Consider the following 18,598-nt stretch of genomic DNA (forward strand, 5'->3'; position numbering starts at 1 on the left):
CTTCAGAGAGAAGCCCCTCACCAAGAGTCTCATTCTGCTCGCTGATCCCCACAGCGCAGTGCTGTATCCTCACCTGTTCAAGAGGTTGTTCCTGCTGACCATCCTCAGGAAGCCAGTTGGATCAGTCATTGAGTTCAGCTTGTTGTTCATCTCCTCAAACTGCTGGTCCATGATATCCCCAGCTTCACTCTCAGTCTCGCTACTGGCACAGGCTCTGCAGGGGGAACAGCCGGGTCAAGGAGTCATTGATGCGAGACAGAGCAACAGCTTTGTGACAGATGCTCAGCCAGTTTGAGAGAAAATGCTTTTCAGACACAACCTCAACCAAATGCTAAAGTCAGATTTTCCCTGGATTGCGTCACCTCCTTCCAGTAGGCGTACAAGAGAGTCACAACCCCATCCCCTCTTCTCCTGGGTATTCCTCAAGGTTTAAAGGGTGGCACACGCTGATGGAAATACAGGAGCCAAGTTCCCATGCACTGCAGGTACGGACTTTGGAAGCTGTAGCACAACACAGAAAAGCTGAGGTCTGCAGGAAACACCAACTCAGCCCTCGATTTGCCTAAGAACAGGTGTTAGTGCATCCTTTTCATATTTTCACAATAGTAACTCCAAGCTCTGTGTGCTTCCTTCAGTGGCAAAGCGCAGCATAAAAAAAGGGAGCTGTGTTGCTCTTCCTGTTGTACAAACAGGGAAAGCACAGAGGAAAAAAAAATTACTCTAACAGCACCACTAGGACAGCAGCAATACAGAGAGAAATAGAGGCCAAAATTCCTAAATTTTCCATCTTCTGACATTAATATCTAAATTATCATCTCAGTATAGATTTTATGTCAAATTGTTAGCATTTTCTGTTCTTTCTAAAAGCAGAAGGCAAACACAACTATTGTATATGCATTTTTAACAATTCCTCCCTTTAATCTAGTAAATAATTTGCATACTATATGGCACATCACAAACCTTGGAATTTGTACACTTAACCCAGACCTGCTATGCCACCTGCTGAAGCCACCTTGCATCTCATTTCTGTTTCCTTTTGGGTGCCTGACAACTTGGAGCCTTTCCTCAAGGGCACATTTTCCACTAAAGAACACACAAATTAAATGAACGCACAATATGTACTTGTGCAGGCACAGGCTGTCCCCGTGTTGCTGTATGGACCACAGGTTATCTCGTAAGCATACTTCCAGGTCAATAAAATTTGATAACCTAAAAGAGTAAGTCCTGACAAAAGCCAATCACTTAATGAATGCTGAAATGGGACTAGCTGAACAACAGCCAAGGAAAAGAAAAAAGGGGGGGGGGAAGGGAAAAGAAAAGGCTGTCAACAGCTGCCTCCTGTGTGTTTTTCCTCCAGCTGCAGGCATGCTCAGCTTTGAGTTCTGGCACAGTTTAGAGCAATACTCACAATGAGTATCTGCAGCTCCTTGCAGAGGCAAAAATCTTGAGTTCATGAACCCCAGAGATCAGGCCACATGCTCTCCCTAAAGAGAAAGGAGCCTGTCCCAACATAAGTTCAAGCAGATTTTAAAGTCCCTCACACTTTATTTTTTTGCAAGTATGTGTGATTTGTCGGCTTAATCAGACCAGCTGGAAGGAACCACTTCCAGCAGAAAGTGAAGGCTGCAGTGTGGAACTGAACACCACCACAGCAAAACCCTGACGCCACATCCCGTGACAGCATCCCTCCTCTCCGGGAGCAGCGAAGGGGAAGACGTGCCACTCCGGAGACACAACGATCTACAGACACGCTCACAGCGTTACGGAAGGCAACGGCACTGCAACTGGGACACCACAGCACACAACTACAGTGCACTTAAGCAAGCTGTGAACTGAGAAGTCAAACAAAAGTCTTCACATGTGTGCTATACATATCTGAAACCCTCTGTTCTGTGCTGGCAGGCAGAGAATGGGTCCCGGGACTGCAGATGACAGCTTCTGCTGGGGGGCTGGCGAGCTGCAGCATGGTGGCAAGTCAGCAGTGCTGGGGGGAAGCGCTCGATCCATGGGGGGAAAACATTTCAAAGCAGAACATGACGTTCACCCACACAGAACAGACAAGATTTGTTTGTTTAATTCCCTGCATATAATTTTGAAGTGGGGAAAGAGCTCCTGCCTGTGATCATACCACACCAGCCCAATGATCTCAGACACAAGCGTTAAACCCAGAATCCTTAACCAAAAACATACCACTACCATCACCACGAAGAGAGGAGGAAGCTGACATCACAGTAAATTAAAAACTCATCCCAGCACCTACAGACTGAAGGACTCCCTTTGCCAGGAGGAGATACTGAAAACAGTATCTGCAAATCTGTTACACAAGGCACAACTGCAGACTTTGGTTGTGTATATGCAGATCTACAGGGTAAGATGCAACCATCAGCACGTAGAGACAGATGTAACCTGAATCACACAACCCTGATGCTTTAAGAGAAGGGTAGATGGAACCAATTCAGTCTGTTTTTTTCCCCCTCTTGTCCCTCCTGTCAGTATTCACACTTTGGAGGGAGCGACTCTATTCTCCCAGAAAGAACAGAGGGCTCACAGTCCACATCCACATACAAGACAGAACTGGATGAAGCATCAACATCCGGAACACATTTGCAAAACCCAGGAAACATGAAGGCTGGAGGGAGTAACTTTTGACATTTCCTTTAATGGGAATCATGCAACTCATTTTCAAGCAAGACTTGAAACACGTAATTCGGAAGGTGTGACTGAAGCTAACAGATGCAGAAGTCTCAGAACAGATTTTATGTAAGAGCCCAAAAACCCCAGACACCACCACCACCACCAAAGATAGGCCATTTCTTAAACGTACCATTTATACATTAGCAGTAACTTCATGATTATGATCATTTGGATAGCAGTGGTTACGTGCTTGTAGCTTCTCAGGGCTTAAATATGAAGCAAGCTACTCCTCTGTGTATGTCTGTTCCCTAATGTTCTGAGTGCTCAGCTGGCTGAGAGACCCTTTGCTGTTCCTCAGAGTATTTAATAAAAACCCTAGACTAACGAGCAGTTTGTTACAGCTCACAGACAAATGAATAATCCAATCAGCTGTAAAAAAATATTTGTTTCCCTTCAGAAAGTGACATTTACAATCACAAAAGGTTGTGCAACTTATCAGAAAGTACAAACCCAAAGCGCACCCAAACGAGACACGACTGTAAATCCAACAGGCACAGACATGGGGATCGCTGGAGATCGCTGGAGACAAGTCAGCTGTCACTACTTCTGGCTTCTAACTGTCTCAACACTACAAGTTTGCACTGGCCCACCTCTCCAGCCTGTCCTCAACCCTAGTAACATTATTTTGGTTCAAACTTTCTGCTCTTCAAGCCCTTGCACAGCCCAGCCCGGCCACACCGGCTGCGTTCCCCAGGTGCCGCCTGCAGATCCCAGCGCTCCCCTTACAACACCTCAGACTCTTCCCCGAGGAACCACAGAGAAGGTGTTTGCACACACGTGTGCCGCCCTGTGCTGCGGCAGCACCAGTCCTACCCCCACACCCAGACCAGAGGCCCCAAAGCCTTCTCAGCCCTCCCAGGGAAGCAGGTTATCATGGCAGGGAAACGCTTCCAGCCCGAGAGCAGAGTGGGCAGCCCCACGCCAGGGCATCCCCACACTCCTCCGGACAGAGGTACCCTGCGGGCAGCGCCACCTCATCACCGCCACCGTCCCCACTCAGGTCTCCCGCAGCAGCTTAAGGCAGGAGAGCTGCTGCCTCTCTCAGAGAAGCTGGGCCACAGCACAAGGCTTGGCCAGGCCTCGGAGGTCGCACACGAAGCACACAGCGCTGATTCCCAACTCACAACCTGGTGCTCGTATTCAGCAGCTTGGCAGTGGCTCCTCAAAACAATTCTTCAAGCTGGCCCGAGCCCAGAATCAGGCTCCGGGAGCCAGAGGTTGGGCTGGGGCCCCAGCGCGTGTATTCCCTGGACTAGCAAAGCCAGAGCGCTGAGGAGCAAAGATAAGCCCGACACTGTGCACCACCGATTTATCAGACAGAGACACCTTTTCCCAAACCTTCACAAATCCAGTATTTTTTCTGGTACAGGGGAATAAAAAATAAAAAATCTTAGGCAGAGCTTTCTCTTCAGTTCCCTAAAGAAAGGTAAAACCAGGAGAATGTGTCACCACAACCTGAGTCCATCCTGCCTTGCAAAACTTTCAGGATGCATTCAGCATCCCAGCACTGACACACAATCATTAATTTACTTTGAAATCAGTGAAAATGGCAAAAGCAGTCTAGCAGGCCTGAGTCCAGAACCTCTGATGGCTTCCAACTCCCTTCTAGCACCCGACGGTCCCGTGAAGGAAACGGCACAGAGGGACTCGCTGTCTGTGCTGAGCACACGTGTCCACAGCGCTCTCAGAGCTTCAAACCCAGCAAGCTGACTGCAACCAGTTTCATTACCGGTGCTGGGGACGTAACACAACCAAGCGTCGTGTTTCCCCCTGTGCCAAGGGGAGAATTAATCTGTCTGTGAGAGACTGGAGCAAACCCTGGGGAAAGCAACTAGGAAATTTGGTACCATGCCGTATAGCTGAAACACCTAATGGGAAACCTCAGGCCTGGGGTTATGTTCTTATTTCGCTCTGACAGACAATTCCTGTCCTGTCCAACCAAGGTGCGAGCATCAAGGGCAGGAAGCCAAGGACGCTGTGGTGAGTGGACCACAAAGCACAGCCTGGGCTCTCTGCTCTCCCGCACAGCAGCGCTCTAACTCCCGCCGCTGCGGTGTCGGATGTGCAACTCCTTTTGCTGCCTACGGTAGTTGTTACAAAGGCTGAACAAGGATTAATTAGGGGAGCTCAACAGCTTCCCAGTTGCCCACAGAACCCCGAGCACAAATCGATTCGAGGATCAATGCCATCATTTCCTCTTTCCTGGCCAACATCATTACTCGGAACACCAGGCTCGGGCACGCTGCCGCTGCAGACGGCGGGTCACGCCCGGGGAGCGATCTGCGGGGTGGCTGCCGCGGGCACGGGCCGGGGCAGCTCCATTACTGCTTTCACTGTCAAAACCAGGTGAGGAAAACGACATTTGTCCACAGCCACAGGGACTCAGAAGTGCTTCACTCAGAAACCTCAGCGCTGCAGAAAAATGCAAAATGGTTTAAAAAAAGACTAAAACATGGTATAACCTAAAAGAGCCAGTGCGTCCACACACACCAGTTTTGGGGGCTGGTTAACAAAGCAGCCAGCATGTTTAAGTCCCCTTTGCACTAGTAGCAAACTAGACCTGCGACAGCCGGTGTGCCACTAAGCCGCCGAAGGAAAGCAAGGTGTGACTGTGCAGCAAGGCTCACTTATGGCAGGAGCTGAAACTGTCGCCACGGCCTTTGCCCGGTACACTTCACTCTCAGGGAACACACGACGACACCCCCAGCTCAGCTTTTCAGACGGAAGCATTCAGAGAAAAACTACTCGTAAATATCAGCTTCGACCAACCATAAATCAAACCAAATACCGCAAGAGATCATGAGACTGAGTATAAATAAGCAAAAAAACCTGAGCTGTGATAAATCCATGGGATAAAAACAAAAAAGGAAACATAGTTGTGGGACCTGTCCGAGTAATGGATTGGAGAAAGGTTCCTCCCTCTTTGCTGAAATTCATCAGACGGATTAATTCAGTGTAAATTATTTACTTAGCTATAGCCACAAGGGAACGTATTTGGAGGGGGGTGGAATTCCTACGGTATTTGCAGTTTTTCATAAGTAAACCTTTGGCAGGGAATTAATTACACTGGAAACTGTAAGTAGGATGGAATCTGCCCATATACAGTCAGACGTGGCACCTGCCTCCTCATCCAATCTACAGATCCACCCCCCAGCCTATGGGTTCAAACCTTATTTGCATGCGCATGTGGAGCTGCTTGGCGGAAAACCAGCCATGGTTACAAAAATAAAGCGATTTTTTTATTGCTGCAATGAAAATTTGCCCCAATTTGACTGTCAGTTCTCAGACTCCTCGGCCAATTAGCTCATCCCAGACTGTTATAAATCGCTTTCAGGTGGGAGAGCAGGAACCAGGATGTCAGACCCCCCTCCCCAACTTACCGGGTATAGTAGGAATCCACCCCCAGGGCCTCCCGCACACTGGAGATGTACTGTTCCAGCGCTGCGTTCGTTATTGTTTGCAGGGTCACGCTGTTGGCTTCATGGAATTCCCCGGCATTTTCTGTCAGGCTGTCACCCAGATAATACTCATGAAATTTCAGAATTCCTGCAAGGCACCAGAATCACGAGGTTACTTCTGCGGGGCAGGAATAGCGCTGCCAGCAAGTGCCTAGGAAGGTGGCACAGCCCCTAGCATTTGGCATTTCCAGTACAACTGGGGAAGAGCATTCCGTGCTGCGCCTCCACAGGGCTTTTCCAGCATTCGGTATTACAGCCCTGCTTTTAAAATCTGGGTTTGTGCTTCGCAGATGACGGCTCAAAGGTACAAAGGCAGAGCAGCACTTTTATGAGCTGCTCAGAAGGCATTTGCTATTGCAGCACTCTCATATAAATTATAAACCAGATCTTTCATACAAGCACCTGCCAGAGTAATTCGCGTTTCAAGAGATGCACATGAAAAATACCTATTAATAGCCTCTGATCACATAATTGAACACACAAAGCTCAAATGCTGAACAAGACTGTTATTACTACAGCAGAACCTCCTCGCATCGCACATTGATTTTTCATTTCACTCATATGCATGAAAATGCATTATATACAAAGAAAGAAAAAGATGGATTAATACATAGTAAAATATTAAAAGTTAGCACTTCACAATGGGTAAACCAGATAAAGGACACTCACTATTTTGTTAAGAATTCAACTCTTACTGCAGATAAAACCTTCCTCCACTCAGACTGGGATACCCTTCCTGATACAATTAATTCCACAGCCTGTGATCAACAGCAAAAGACTGCTCTGGATGCCCTGTTTGCCTCGACAGCATAAATTATTAACCCAGTTAAGAGTGGAGCGATAAAGAATAAAGCAACTCCTTCTGCAGCAACAGCAGCAAATACAGAATCAGTGAAGAGGCTCTGTGCGTACCATCTCAGTGGGATAATGAGGATCCTGCGCTGCTACTGAAGCTACTCTCTCCATCAGCACTAACGAAACAAGAGGAGGTCACCGTGGCTGGGGTGGAGTCCCTGCTGAAGGGCTGCCCAGCAGAGCTGCTCAAGCAGGAGCCTTGAAGCACCACAGTCCCTCTCCGTCCCAACGCCTGACAGAGCCTTCGAGGAGGCACTTGAAGAGTGCAACTGCTCTTCTACGAGACCCCGTCTGGGCAAGGAGGAGACGGCTCGTGAAGCCTAGTGGCAAACCCTGCACTTCCGGTCCACATAATTTTAATAAGCTCAGCTTGATATTAATACTATAGAATTACTGGCATTTTACTGTGCAAACTATAGGCCTGAAGAGCCAGTTAGTGACTGGATGCACAGCAGAACAACACCATCTTACACTTCCACACACAACGTTGCAAAACGCCCCCAAAAAGCGTATCTCCCAATTACTGTCACCCCATCTGAAGTCAGGCATGTAGGAATGTTTGCTCCCCTTCCTGGAGCACTTCTGGTGCAATCTCAATAGTGCTTTTTATATCTTTAGCTTTGTCATGGTGAAGGGCTGCAATTATTAAATTATATCCAGAAAGAACTCATGAAAATTTACATTCATTGCTTTATTAGATAATGAACAACAGCTGCCTGCAAAAAGCAATCCTTTTCAAATTAATCCTCCTTGCTCCTCTGCGATAAGTGTTTCCACATTCATATGAGGAGAATTCAGAGGATCAGGCAGTTCAATGGTGTATCAGGAAGCGAGGACGCCCTTCTGTTTTCTGCAATCCACTTCAGTGAATACATGTCAAAAGCTTTTGGAAGGATAAAGCACAGAAATATAATTAAAGTAGGGATTCTTATGCATAGAAGATTCTCACAGAGCCAACACACTCAGAATCTCATTACTGCTCTGCTCTGCCCTGTGGGAAATATGTACAGATTGGAGGTTGAAAATGGAAATATTAAGCACGTGAAACATTTCCATCTCCAGGTGAACAACAAAGCCCTGAATAAGCACTTCTATGTCATTATTGCTGTAGCTGTGCCATGGGTTTCAGTCCGTTCAGCTTTAAGGTACTAGATGGAAAGGATTCCCTCGTACGTCCACCGGTCCCACACTCATCCCTATCTACAAATGGTACCGTTCTACCTTTGTAAGGCTTGTTCAGAGGCTCTTATCCCCAAAAAGGACCTCACCTGCCCCAGGAGCCAGCAGCCAGCTGTAGAGATAACCCGCAGCCAGGGAATAGTAGAGAACAAGTCCCCTCTGGCCATTCACTGTCTCCAGGACCTGGTCAATGGTCACTGGAGAATACGGATCAGAGTCCTGCTGCCCCGTCTGACGTTCCACGAGCAGGTCAGCAAATGCCCTCGTTCGTCCTCTCTCTGCTACTGCCAACGCTTCATCATGGTGACCTGAAAAGACAGAGCCATCTCTCAGACCCGACACCAAGGTGGTCTGCAGAACAGGGACAGCTGCCATCCCAACCCAAACTAAAACTGGGGGAAGCAGGGTCACAGCACTTATTTCTGGAAAGAGTAGCCTCTGTGCTGGAGTGCAGTCCCACAGATCATCTTGGCTGTAGGAAATATATGGGAAAACAAGCCACAGAAAGGCAAATGAATGGAGGAAGCAAGAAAGAAGATCCAAAGGTGCCTGAAACCCAAAGCAGGACACCCCTATTTCTGTCCTGGCAGAGAAATGCTGTGCTGTGCTGGACAGATGAGGTGTGATGAACTGCCTCCCCACAACTTCAGCTGAACTCCTGCCATGAGCTTGGAGTTCAGTCTCAGCATCTGATGGCACCTCTTACCGAGACTGACAAGTACTCGCTGCAGGGCCTGGTAGGAGGATGTCTGCAGGTCGAAGAGTGACAGCTTGTAATCCGTGCTCAGCTGCACCTCGTGTCGGATGGTTTCGAATAGCGCCGAGGCCCGGTACAGCTGGGAGGGAACACAGCCACGGTGACTTCCTTACCGACAGCACAAAGCACTGCGTGGGAGAGCAGGAGGATCGGGGCCAGCACAGCCCCGGGGCAGGGGAGCTCTGCCTCAGACAGCCCCTCGGGCAGCAGCCTCTGGGGCAGAGGGAGGCTTTGGCAAGTGATAACGCAACCTCCCCGACAGACATTTCCTCCCCTGAAGACAGGAATGACCCAAAGGGCTCAGAGGACACAAGCCTGCCAGCACAGAGCAGCCCATGTGTACCTGGTGCTGAGACTCCTCCAGGTTCCCACTCGCCCAGAGGGAGAGGCCGAGACCGTGGCGGATTTTGGCTTCATCTTCTCTGCGTCCCAGCTGCTCTGCCAGCCTCAGTCCTGGGAAGGAGTTGGAGTCAGAGAGGGCCAAAGGGGAGAAGGTGCTTCAGCAGCCCAGCAGAGCACCCCGGGGCTCCTGTGGCAGGGACAGCCCCGGAGCTGCTGAGCAGGGGACCCTGAGCAGGGCAGCGCCAGCGCCTGCAGCTGCAGCCAACACTCGAACTGGCACCGGTGTGAGAGGTGCCTCAGCAGGACATTTCCACGGACCCCCCCTAAGTGAGGTTAAGGGGCAGTCCCCTGAGACACACTCACTAAGCCTCTATCAAGAAGTTCAACTTTTAAACCTTAAAAGCCACACAGACAAACAACACCACACTGAGCTACCAAACACTGCCAGAAAAGACACCTCTTGCCACATTGCTGGCTCGTTTCCCACCAGCCCTCCCCAGCCTCTGGCAGGCTCCGCACGGTTTATGTACTGAGCCAGAGCAGAGGGCAGGCTCCTGGCGAGAACGACCTGGAGCTCATTCCACTTCCAGCAGCACCTTCTGTGTCATTCCCCCTCCCACCACGCTCCAAACCTCTCGCCTCTGTAGGCCCTGCCGACAACAGAGCCGCCTCCTCTTAGGCCCCTCAGGTTTCCCACGGACTGGGGAGCAGGGCCCTGGCCACGGCCACGCAGCTCAGCAGCAGCCAGCGTTTGCGGGCTTTTCAGGAATTCTGTGTCACACCAGGAGAAGGACCTGTATTTAATTTCTCCCCTTCCAACTTAATTGAATTCCCTCAGCATCTGGAATCCTGCCAAGGTCAGTTTCAGGAAAACCAGACTAACTGATGTAATTAATCCTTCGGCTTCCAGCTTCATACACTCCAGCTCCGCTGCTCATCTCCTCATCAGAGAGCCACCACCCCGAACAGATGCTGCCTGCATGCTGGAATCCCCTGCAGCAGCACAGCTCACCAGCCAGCACTGGCCCCGGTGCTCAGCAGCAGCAGATGGCTCCCGGACACCAAGGGCTGAACCTCCCTCACCTCCTGTCAAACACAACTTGTTTCCACTCACAGCTCAGAGGACGCTCACCCACCTGGTCTCACTCCCACTCGAACGCAGAAGGAAAAGCAGGTGGCTATCAGCAAGGCACACGTCAGGCTGAGACCCGCTCTCAGGATCACAGAGATCCATCATGACCTGATGTGGTTTTCCCAGAGCCAGTTCCTGCTATGCAGCGCTATTTATAGAGAAGGTTTACACCTTCCAGGCTCAGGCACAAGTGAGCTTTATGAAGAGACTCTGCCAGGTGTGGTCTGGATTCAAGCTCAGTGCTTGCTGAGATACCCGGGAAGGCACAGACTGTGCTCTGCTTTGTCTACAGGACAGCAGGAAGGCTCCGACTGACAGGGTGTGCTGACCATAACAGCCTGCTTGGACAGCTACTCACACAGATGCTCAGCAGCAGCTAGGGGTGTCTGCAAGAGCTTTTGCATCAAAGGCTAGTCAAACACATCCTCTCAGCGCCACGCTCACAGTATCTCGCTTCTCTCCATGTCTTCAGGCCTCCCCCCTATCCCCCCGAACCTACCACCACATGCTGTGATGCCTAATGCAGCCTCTTACCTTCCTGCAGGTACATCACAGCCTGAGAGTAGTTCTGCAAGGCATGATGAGTCCTCCCCAGACTGCTGTAAGACACGGTTTTGGCTACAAGGTCGTTCATTTGTGCTGCAATGCTGAGGTGCTGCTCCTGATAAACTACCGCCCTCTCGTAGGTGCCCAAGGACTCGTAGGTCAGGCCCAGGTTCCCGTAGGCCCGGCCTTGGCAAGTGGGGTTGTTGGTCTCCTCCGCAATCTGCAGGTCCAGCTGGTGATACTGCAGGGCTGTGTCGTACTCCCCCATCTGCTGGTAGACCCCACCGAGGCCGCAGGCAGCGTCGCTCTCCAGGGCTCGGTCCTTCATCTCTCGAGCGATGTTCAGCTGCCGCTCCAGGCAAGAAATGGCCTGTTCGTAGTTCCCCAGCTGGCTGTGCAGGCTCCCCAGCTCCCCGTAGGCCTGGGCTTTGTTAAATGCCTCCCCCAGCTCATGTGCCACCACAAGCCTCTTCTCAAAGCACACCAGAGCCTGCTGCAAACTTCCCATAGCCCTGCAAGGGAGGAAAACAACAGCATTTATTTTGCCAGTATTTTCTTGAGAGAAGATATTTTGTCATTTCCTCTATAGGCCGGCTCAAACCTATCGGGCAAAGACAAACACTCCCCCAAAGAGACATCCCCGGCACTTTTGAATCAATCTCCTTCTTCTGCCACCCTATAAACCTCTCCTCTCAGGGCAAAGCAACCTCAGCTTCACTATTTGAGCCAGCAGCACAGTCCTCAGCACCCAGAGGACCCTGTAACTCGCTCCTGTGCCGCGTCCCTGTGCACGTGTACAATGGCCACACAAACACACCCCATCAGCCACACACTGCATCCGTGTGCACTTGTACTTCACCGTCCGTTGGTAGAATACACACGTGGTGCTCCTTACCTGTGCCCATTGCCCAAGCCCCGGTAGGCCTTTGCCTGATCTTGCATACGGTTCAAGCTTTGTGCCACAGACAGGTACTGTTCATAATACTTTATAGCTTCCTCAAAATCTCCCAGAGCCTCGTAACAATCTCCCAGGTTTCCATAGGCTCGGCCCCGATCTAACACGGATTCATTTCCACTGAGCTGCTGCAGCATGGCCAGCTGCTGTTCAAAGTAGCCGATAGCATCCTCCATGACATTCATGTTCATCTTGGTAATGCCCATGTTACCATAGACTTGGGCTTCTATGCTGGGGTCCTTCAACTTCTGCCCGAGCTCCAGCTGTTCTTCGTAACACTTGAAGGCCATGGTGTACTTCCCAAGCGACATATACACCGCAGCAAGGTGACCATGTGCTCTGCATTCACCCGGCATATCTCCCAGCTCCTGGTACACCTCCAGCTCCTGCGTGTGGTAACCTAAAGCCTTGTCACACTTCTGTATCATTCTGTATGCAGAGCCCAAGGCTGCATAGGCACTGGCTTCCAGTCTCCTGTCTTTAACATGATGAGCTAAGCTCAACTGCTGCTCATAAAATTTTATTGCACCATTTACGTCTTTTTTACAGACAAAAATATCCCCCAAGTTCCCCAGAGCTCGGAATTTGGCCTGGGAATTGTTCAGAGACTGGGCCAGGGACAACAGGTACTTCTGACACTCCTCTGCTTTGCTGAAGTCCATCAAGGCTTTGAAGGCCAGGCCCAGGTTGCAATAGGCTTTGGCTTGGCTCAGCTTGTCATGAAGATCCTTTGCTAAGGCCAGATCCTGCTCGTAGTACTTAACAGCTTCCTCATAGTTCCCAAGGCAGTAGTGGGCGTAGCCGAGGTTATGGCAAACCTTCCCCTCCCCTTCCATGTCCTGCAGCTCTGGGGACAGGCGCAGGTACTGCTCGTAGTAAGGGGCTGCCTGCACGTACTCTCCTCGTGAGCAGTGGAAGTTGCCCAAATTGCTGAGGGCCCGTGCTTCACTCTGGATGTCTCGCAGCTCCCGGGCGATGTTGAGATGGTTTTGGTAGTGCTGCAGAGCACGGTCGTGGGCACCCAGCGCTTGATAGGCGACAGCTAAGTTCCCATGCGTAGACGCCTGAGAGGCACGGTCATTCACTTCCATAGAAATCTGCAGCTCCTGCCGATGGTACTTGACAGCCTGGTCGTACATGCCCAGGGCGTTGTAAGCGTTGCCCATGTTGCCATAGGCCCGGCCCTGGGCCGCGTAGTCGCTCAGCTCCTGAGCTATGGACAGATGCGTTTTATGCAGCCGCAGGGCAGTGTCGTAGTCGCCTTTCATCTGGTGAATGATTCCTGAAAAATAACAGAAATGGGCTCAACAAAAACACTCCCCTGCACTCACCCTCTGCAGCACCTTGCCATGCCAGGACCCTCCTGCAGCCTGGCCCTCACAGCTTGCGGCAACCCCCTCCCTTCCCCACAGCACCCTGACACACCCCAGGCTCGGCTGACGCGGCCTGGCCCTTCCCAGATGAACTGCTTCCCTGCTCCTAACAGGAAAAGCCTGGAGAAGGTTTTATATTACACAAGGCACATATTCACCACAACAACTGGACAGTTTGGCCTTATAAAATGCCCATTTTCTTTTCTGATTATGCTTTTTTTTTTCCACTTTTTTTTTCATCATTCACCCAGTGACTCCATACTCAACACACTGAGCAAGGAAGCATTTGCTTTTCAATTTCAGTCCAGTCATCTTGCACTTGTTATGAGACATGGGAACAGGAGCTCTGGATCTGCTGAGGTTACAACTTACGCTTCAATTAAACTCTGTGCTAATTATACATGTGGCTCCTTTGCAAACACTTGTGAACAGGCCTGGAGATCTGAAAGGAGGAGGAGGAGGCCCTGCAAACACAGATCCTGCAGACTTGTCACAGTTACTTGACACCTGAAGACAACTTCAGGTCTTTTCCTGCCCCTAAAAGGAAACAGCTTCCAATTTCCACCTCCATATCACAACCAACGTGTTGAGGGGGAAGAGATGCGGAGGTCAGTAGGCAGCTGCCTTCCCCAGTCACCAGCAGGCGCAGCACGCTGTGATCAGGCCCTGCGCATCAGCCTCCTCTTGGTTTTTACTTTTAATGAGACATTTGCAGACAGAGACTTTCCAAGTGAGCCTGGAACACGAAGGCTGAAATCTGTTTTCCCAAGGCAATGTGGACCTCGCAGATTCATTTTTTAAACTCACGTAGGATTGAAAACCCAAGTTCCATTACATCAGCATGAAGCATTCTGGCTGGATTTCCTGTATTTCTGTCAAAGCAAATCATTCACAAATTCTGCTCACTGTCCTACTGATGTGACGCTTCGGGAGAAGGCAATTTAGAAAACATGGGCAGAACAAAACAGGATAAAACCAGAAAACGCTTGGCTGCTGCTGACAGTTTGTTTCTCTCCCCCTGCACTGCAATCGTGATCAAAGCTGGGGCTCGTGGCAGGAGGGACTGGCTCCCTGGTGTCTTAGCCCAGCTCCTGGCCAAGTCCTTCCTCAGCTCCAACGAGCCCGCGGCTCTAAGTGATCAGCGTTAGCTGTCACACCTCTGGCTGGTGCATGCTGATGTTTCCCTCTGGTATGATGAGGGAAGGTGGTGGCAGCAAGGGCGGGATGAACTAAGCTAAGTGACCCTGCACGAATAATTTTGCCCTTCGTCTCCTATCTGGAGACACGGCCAGTGCTGGGGCTCAGGGGACGGCCGCGCTGCCACACACAGCAGAGAGCTCACGGGAAAGACCATCGACCTCGGCAGACAAAACACAAAGTAATTACAAGGGGTGGAACTGGATTGGACACAAAGCTATGTAACTTAGGAACTGCAAAAAACAGTCACTGTAAAAGTGTCCCGTTACTTCAGAAACTACAAAAGATGGAATTAGCTAGATCTCTGCCCTGGAAGCAGTGCGAGGTGTCTGAGCTGGAAGCAGGCAGCACCAGCGCTGCCCCCAGGAGCCCACGCTCCCAGCCCTGCCTCCCAACAGTGTCCCTCCCGGCCAGCACCGCCGGTGCCTCGGCTCCAGCCCTGCCCAGCAAGGCACAATGCAGCGGGCCCCACCTGTGAGAAAGCTAAACACATGGCTCATCGAAAACCCCCCCTGAAAACCCAGGGTTTCCAGAAGAAGGGGATGAGCAAGTTTTTCATAATCTCTTTCTGCTAAGCAGACAGACTCCTCAAGGAGAGAAGGCATGCCATGGCCCTCCACCAGCACCACTCTCCACCTCCTCTGAGGAATTGGGTGTGGGAAAACACTCAGCTTGGGGTGATGAAAATCAGCAGTAAACTATGCAAAGACATGCACTTCCAGGTTATGAGGGCAGGGAGCCATCATCTGGAAACAAAGAGAGAAGGAGCTACCCAGTGAACTGATGTACATCCAGCAAACAGAGACAAATGTGATTCCTGATGGACACAGAAGAGTTCATCAATTTACAGACCAATGCTGGTGCAACCCACAGAAGGGCATCAACCCTGGAAATTACTTTCACCGTCAGAGTACCAAGGCTCCAGAACAGCCCTACGGTAGGATAGTGAAGCAAACAAAATGTCACTGTTAAAATGGCGCGCAGTTGGTTTATGATTCGTGGTATTTGTCTTACGTGGCACGTGCAGTAACAGGAGGCATCTTCCACTCTCTCAGTTTATCGTTGATTCCCCTGGTAACGCTGAGCATCTATGGCTTTTCTGGGAGAGTATCTGAGGCCAGCAATAACCACTCATGGGCCAAGGAATTACACCAGGAACAGGGACATCCCTTACTGCTGGAGCACATGCTGCCTCAGGAACACGTTCTTCGACTCCGTGAGTCGCAGCCGGCGCTCCGTGGTGCTGCACGGCACGCAGACCATTCCCTCTGAGCCCACCCTCCCCAAAACACTTACACCACCAAGTCACGACATCACCAGTAATATCCCTGGCAGAAGTGGCTGCTGCAGGACGTGAATGAACTCATCAGCCATCCTCTCTACAAAGTCACATTCACAGATCATTTCCTTATGCTTCACTAATCCCGAGTGTGTCATGCTGAGAAATAAAACACAGCCTTACTTCTCAAGGAACAGAGAAAGAAAGATGCCACCAGGACACTGCCAGGAGCTACCAGCCACAACCTGCTGAGGTTCGCAGGTGCCAGCAGGCTGAAACACAGAGTAACGGGACGGGCAGGAGGAGGACTGGCTGGGAGGTCAGAGACCTGGAGGAACCCGGAACAGCATGGGGACCTTTCCCCCTGCAAGGCCGGCAGCTCCCGCCCAGCCCGACCCGCAGAGAGACTCCAGGGACACATCTGGCCGCCACGCACAGGCACCGACCGAGCCCGGCTGCCCCGGCGCCTGCAAACGAGAGCCACGGCCCACTGCACACCCCTGCTGCGCTGTTGCTGCTCAGGGGGTTCCATCAGCCTTTCCGTACAAGCTGCCCTCCCTGCCCTTATTTCCAAGCATCCTGCTCTGTCTCCCTCCCATCAAATGGCAACTGTGTTTTCCCAGCCTCAGTCCACCCTCAGCTATACACTTAAATAAATTGTTGTCGAAGCCAGAGACAACCTTGGCCCTGCACTGCAGACACGTGGCTTGCTCTGAGCGGATGCTGACTCTACACCTTGGTACTAGTTCCATGTATGTTTTATCTGCGAGCCATGTTATGCGTGAGCCGTTTCACATTCCTTCCCATGTCCTGCACGATGCAAGCTCCTTAGCTGCAATCTTTGGCAACAAAACAACTGCAAGAAACAGACCAGATGCCTCTTAGAAAAGAGAGAGGCTCATTTTGGGCTGCAAGGGATTCTGCTCATCTAGAAGAGACAATAATTACTTTATTTAATACCCATCTCCCTACATCTAGATCAGTTTCCAAGCTGACACCTTAGAAACCAAGATGATGCCCAGGCAGGTCTGGCCTGTGACTTAGTGCTTCTGTTGTCCACAGGGCACTGACATGGAAAAATTTAGGCTGAGAAAAACATCTGCAAAGCTGCCTGCCTGCAAGGGGTGCTGGAGCAGCGTGGAATGAAAGTTCCTGCTTTTAGCACCTAGTACATTAAAAAAATGTATTAAGAGATAATGTCAGGAGCTTGGTGTGAAATCCATACTTTAGCTTACAATTTCTCTTGTGCCCAAAAAGTCCTTCTAAATAGCTCCTGTACTAGTGTATCTGTTATCCATTACAGTCCTCAGGACAGATCGCTGCTGTCTGCAGAGCAAAAGATGCTCGATCAGGCTGAGGTTCCTCTGGCCACCTGTGGTTCACCAGCCTTCAGATGTGAATCCTACTCCTGTCACAAAGTTCCTCTCCTTAGTTTTCCACCTCAGCCGTCTTACCCTCCTTGGATCAACATCTCTGGTAGCACTGAAGATTACTTGGCAAATACTCAGATGACTTGACAGAGAAGGAAAAACCTTCGGTATCCACGGAGGCCCTAGTGAGCAGACAGGATGCCACAGCTCAGCCTCCAAGTTAAGCACCCTGAAGAAACTCCACTTCACTGTGAGGAACAAGGAAAGTCGGTGCAGAGTGGTCACCATTAAAGTGCCGCTGACAGCTCAGACGCTGTGTCCACAGGAGCGGTGGATGAAGGATGAGGATGCCAGTAAGAAGCCCTATGCTCCCCTTCATTACTTCTTTCCCTCAACATGGAGGAACTCACAACAGAGGAGGAGTATCGGGGATGCTGACCCAACCCAGACTCTCTCCCGCTGCCACTTCATACTACACTTGAGGATAAAAAAAGGTGTATCTGGGGCTGGAGATAATAGGAATTCCTGCCCCAGGACACCAACCTCTCCTGTCCCGCATGAAGGAGAAGGGAAGCGGGAGAGGAAGATGGCAAGTCAGACACAGAGCACGGCTCTGAAAGGCAAACGGCAGCCAGAGAAGTAAAATTCATACTAAGCGTTAGGGCAACAGGTTATTCAAACAGCCAGTGCTGCCACTCTCTGGAGAGGCTATGGATGGAGTTTCACCCTGGATACCACGTCCACCACAAAGCCTGCTCTCTGCCACAAGCCCCGCTCAAACAAATTCCTAGAATTTTATCTAAAAAATTAAGGTTGCCTTTGGGAAAAGAGGAATCTGGTGAGAGACTCCACGCAGCACCTCCTGGTGTGTTTCCACCATTTGCCAGGGGTAATTCCAAAGGACGGGCAGGAAGGAAAGGTTCTGACTCAGACTCCAAAATCATCACCTACCAAATATATTCTCTCTTTGTGCATTCCTCAACAGACAAAATGAGGTTCGTAGACCTTCACAGTTATAAATGTTTTAGTCAGCCTCTTTACTGCCAAGAAAGGAGAAAAACAGTGAGCAAATGTTTACCAGGAGATACCCAGGACAAAACCAAGTAGCGTAACAGGAAACAAAGCTGTGCTCTCCTCACCATGGAGCCTGCTATCACATTAGTTTGCTCGAGCTGTCACCCATCTGTCGTGGCACTTAAGGAGGAAGGATCCAGAAACACACTGTCATGTCAAAACACCAGCATTCTGACTCACTCCTACAGCTATAATTATTGACTTCAAAGTAAAAGACAGTCTTCTGGTCAGGCAGCTGGACTGCACTCTGTAACAGCACGTGAAGGACAGAGCAGAACAGACCCAAGATAAGAACCCAGCAGACACGAGGGGAGATGGCCAGAGATGGCCTTATATAGTGTAAAGCACCAAAAATGGCACAAATTACATCAATTCACAAGCTTTCTT

At 50.5% G+C, this 18,598-nt stretch overlaps 1 protein-coding gene across 3 annotated transcripts in view; it reads right to left on the reverse strand.

Moving 5' to 3' along the window:
• Positions 1-18,598, reverse strand: part of TTC28 (tetratricopeptide repeat domain 28) — a 189,264-nt gene that overhangs the window by 29,952 nt on the left and 140,714 nt on the right. For all 3 annotated transcript variants that reach the window (XM_074886761.1, XM_074886760.1, XM_074886762.1), the window contains 7 exons: positions 11,859-13,200; positions 10,952-11,475; positions 9,287-9,396; positions 8,893-9,022; positions 8,276-8,494; positions 6,075-6,240; positions 74-214 (listed from right to left, as the gene is read on the reverse strand). In XM_074886761.1, coding sequence (XP_074742862.1) covers positions 74-214; positions 6,075-6,240; positions 8,276-8,494; positions 8,893-9,022; positions 9,287-9,396; positions 10,952-11,475; positions 11,859-13,200 — 2,632 coding nt within the window. The remainder of the gene's footprint in view (positions 1-73; positions 215-6,074; positions 6,241-8,275; positions 8,495-8,892; positions 9,023-9,286; positions 9,397-10,951; positions 11,476-11,858; positions 13,201-18,598) is intronic.

This window comes from Strix uralensis, chromosome 17, assembly GCF_047716275.1.
Source record: "Strix uralensis isolate ZFMK-TIS-50842 chromosome 17, bStrUra1, whole genome shotgun sequence".
NCBI classification, from domain to species: Eukaryota; Metazoa; Chordata; class Aves; order Strigiformes; family Strigidae; genus Strix; species Strix uralensis.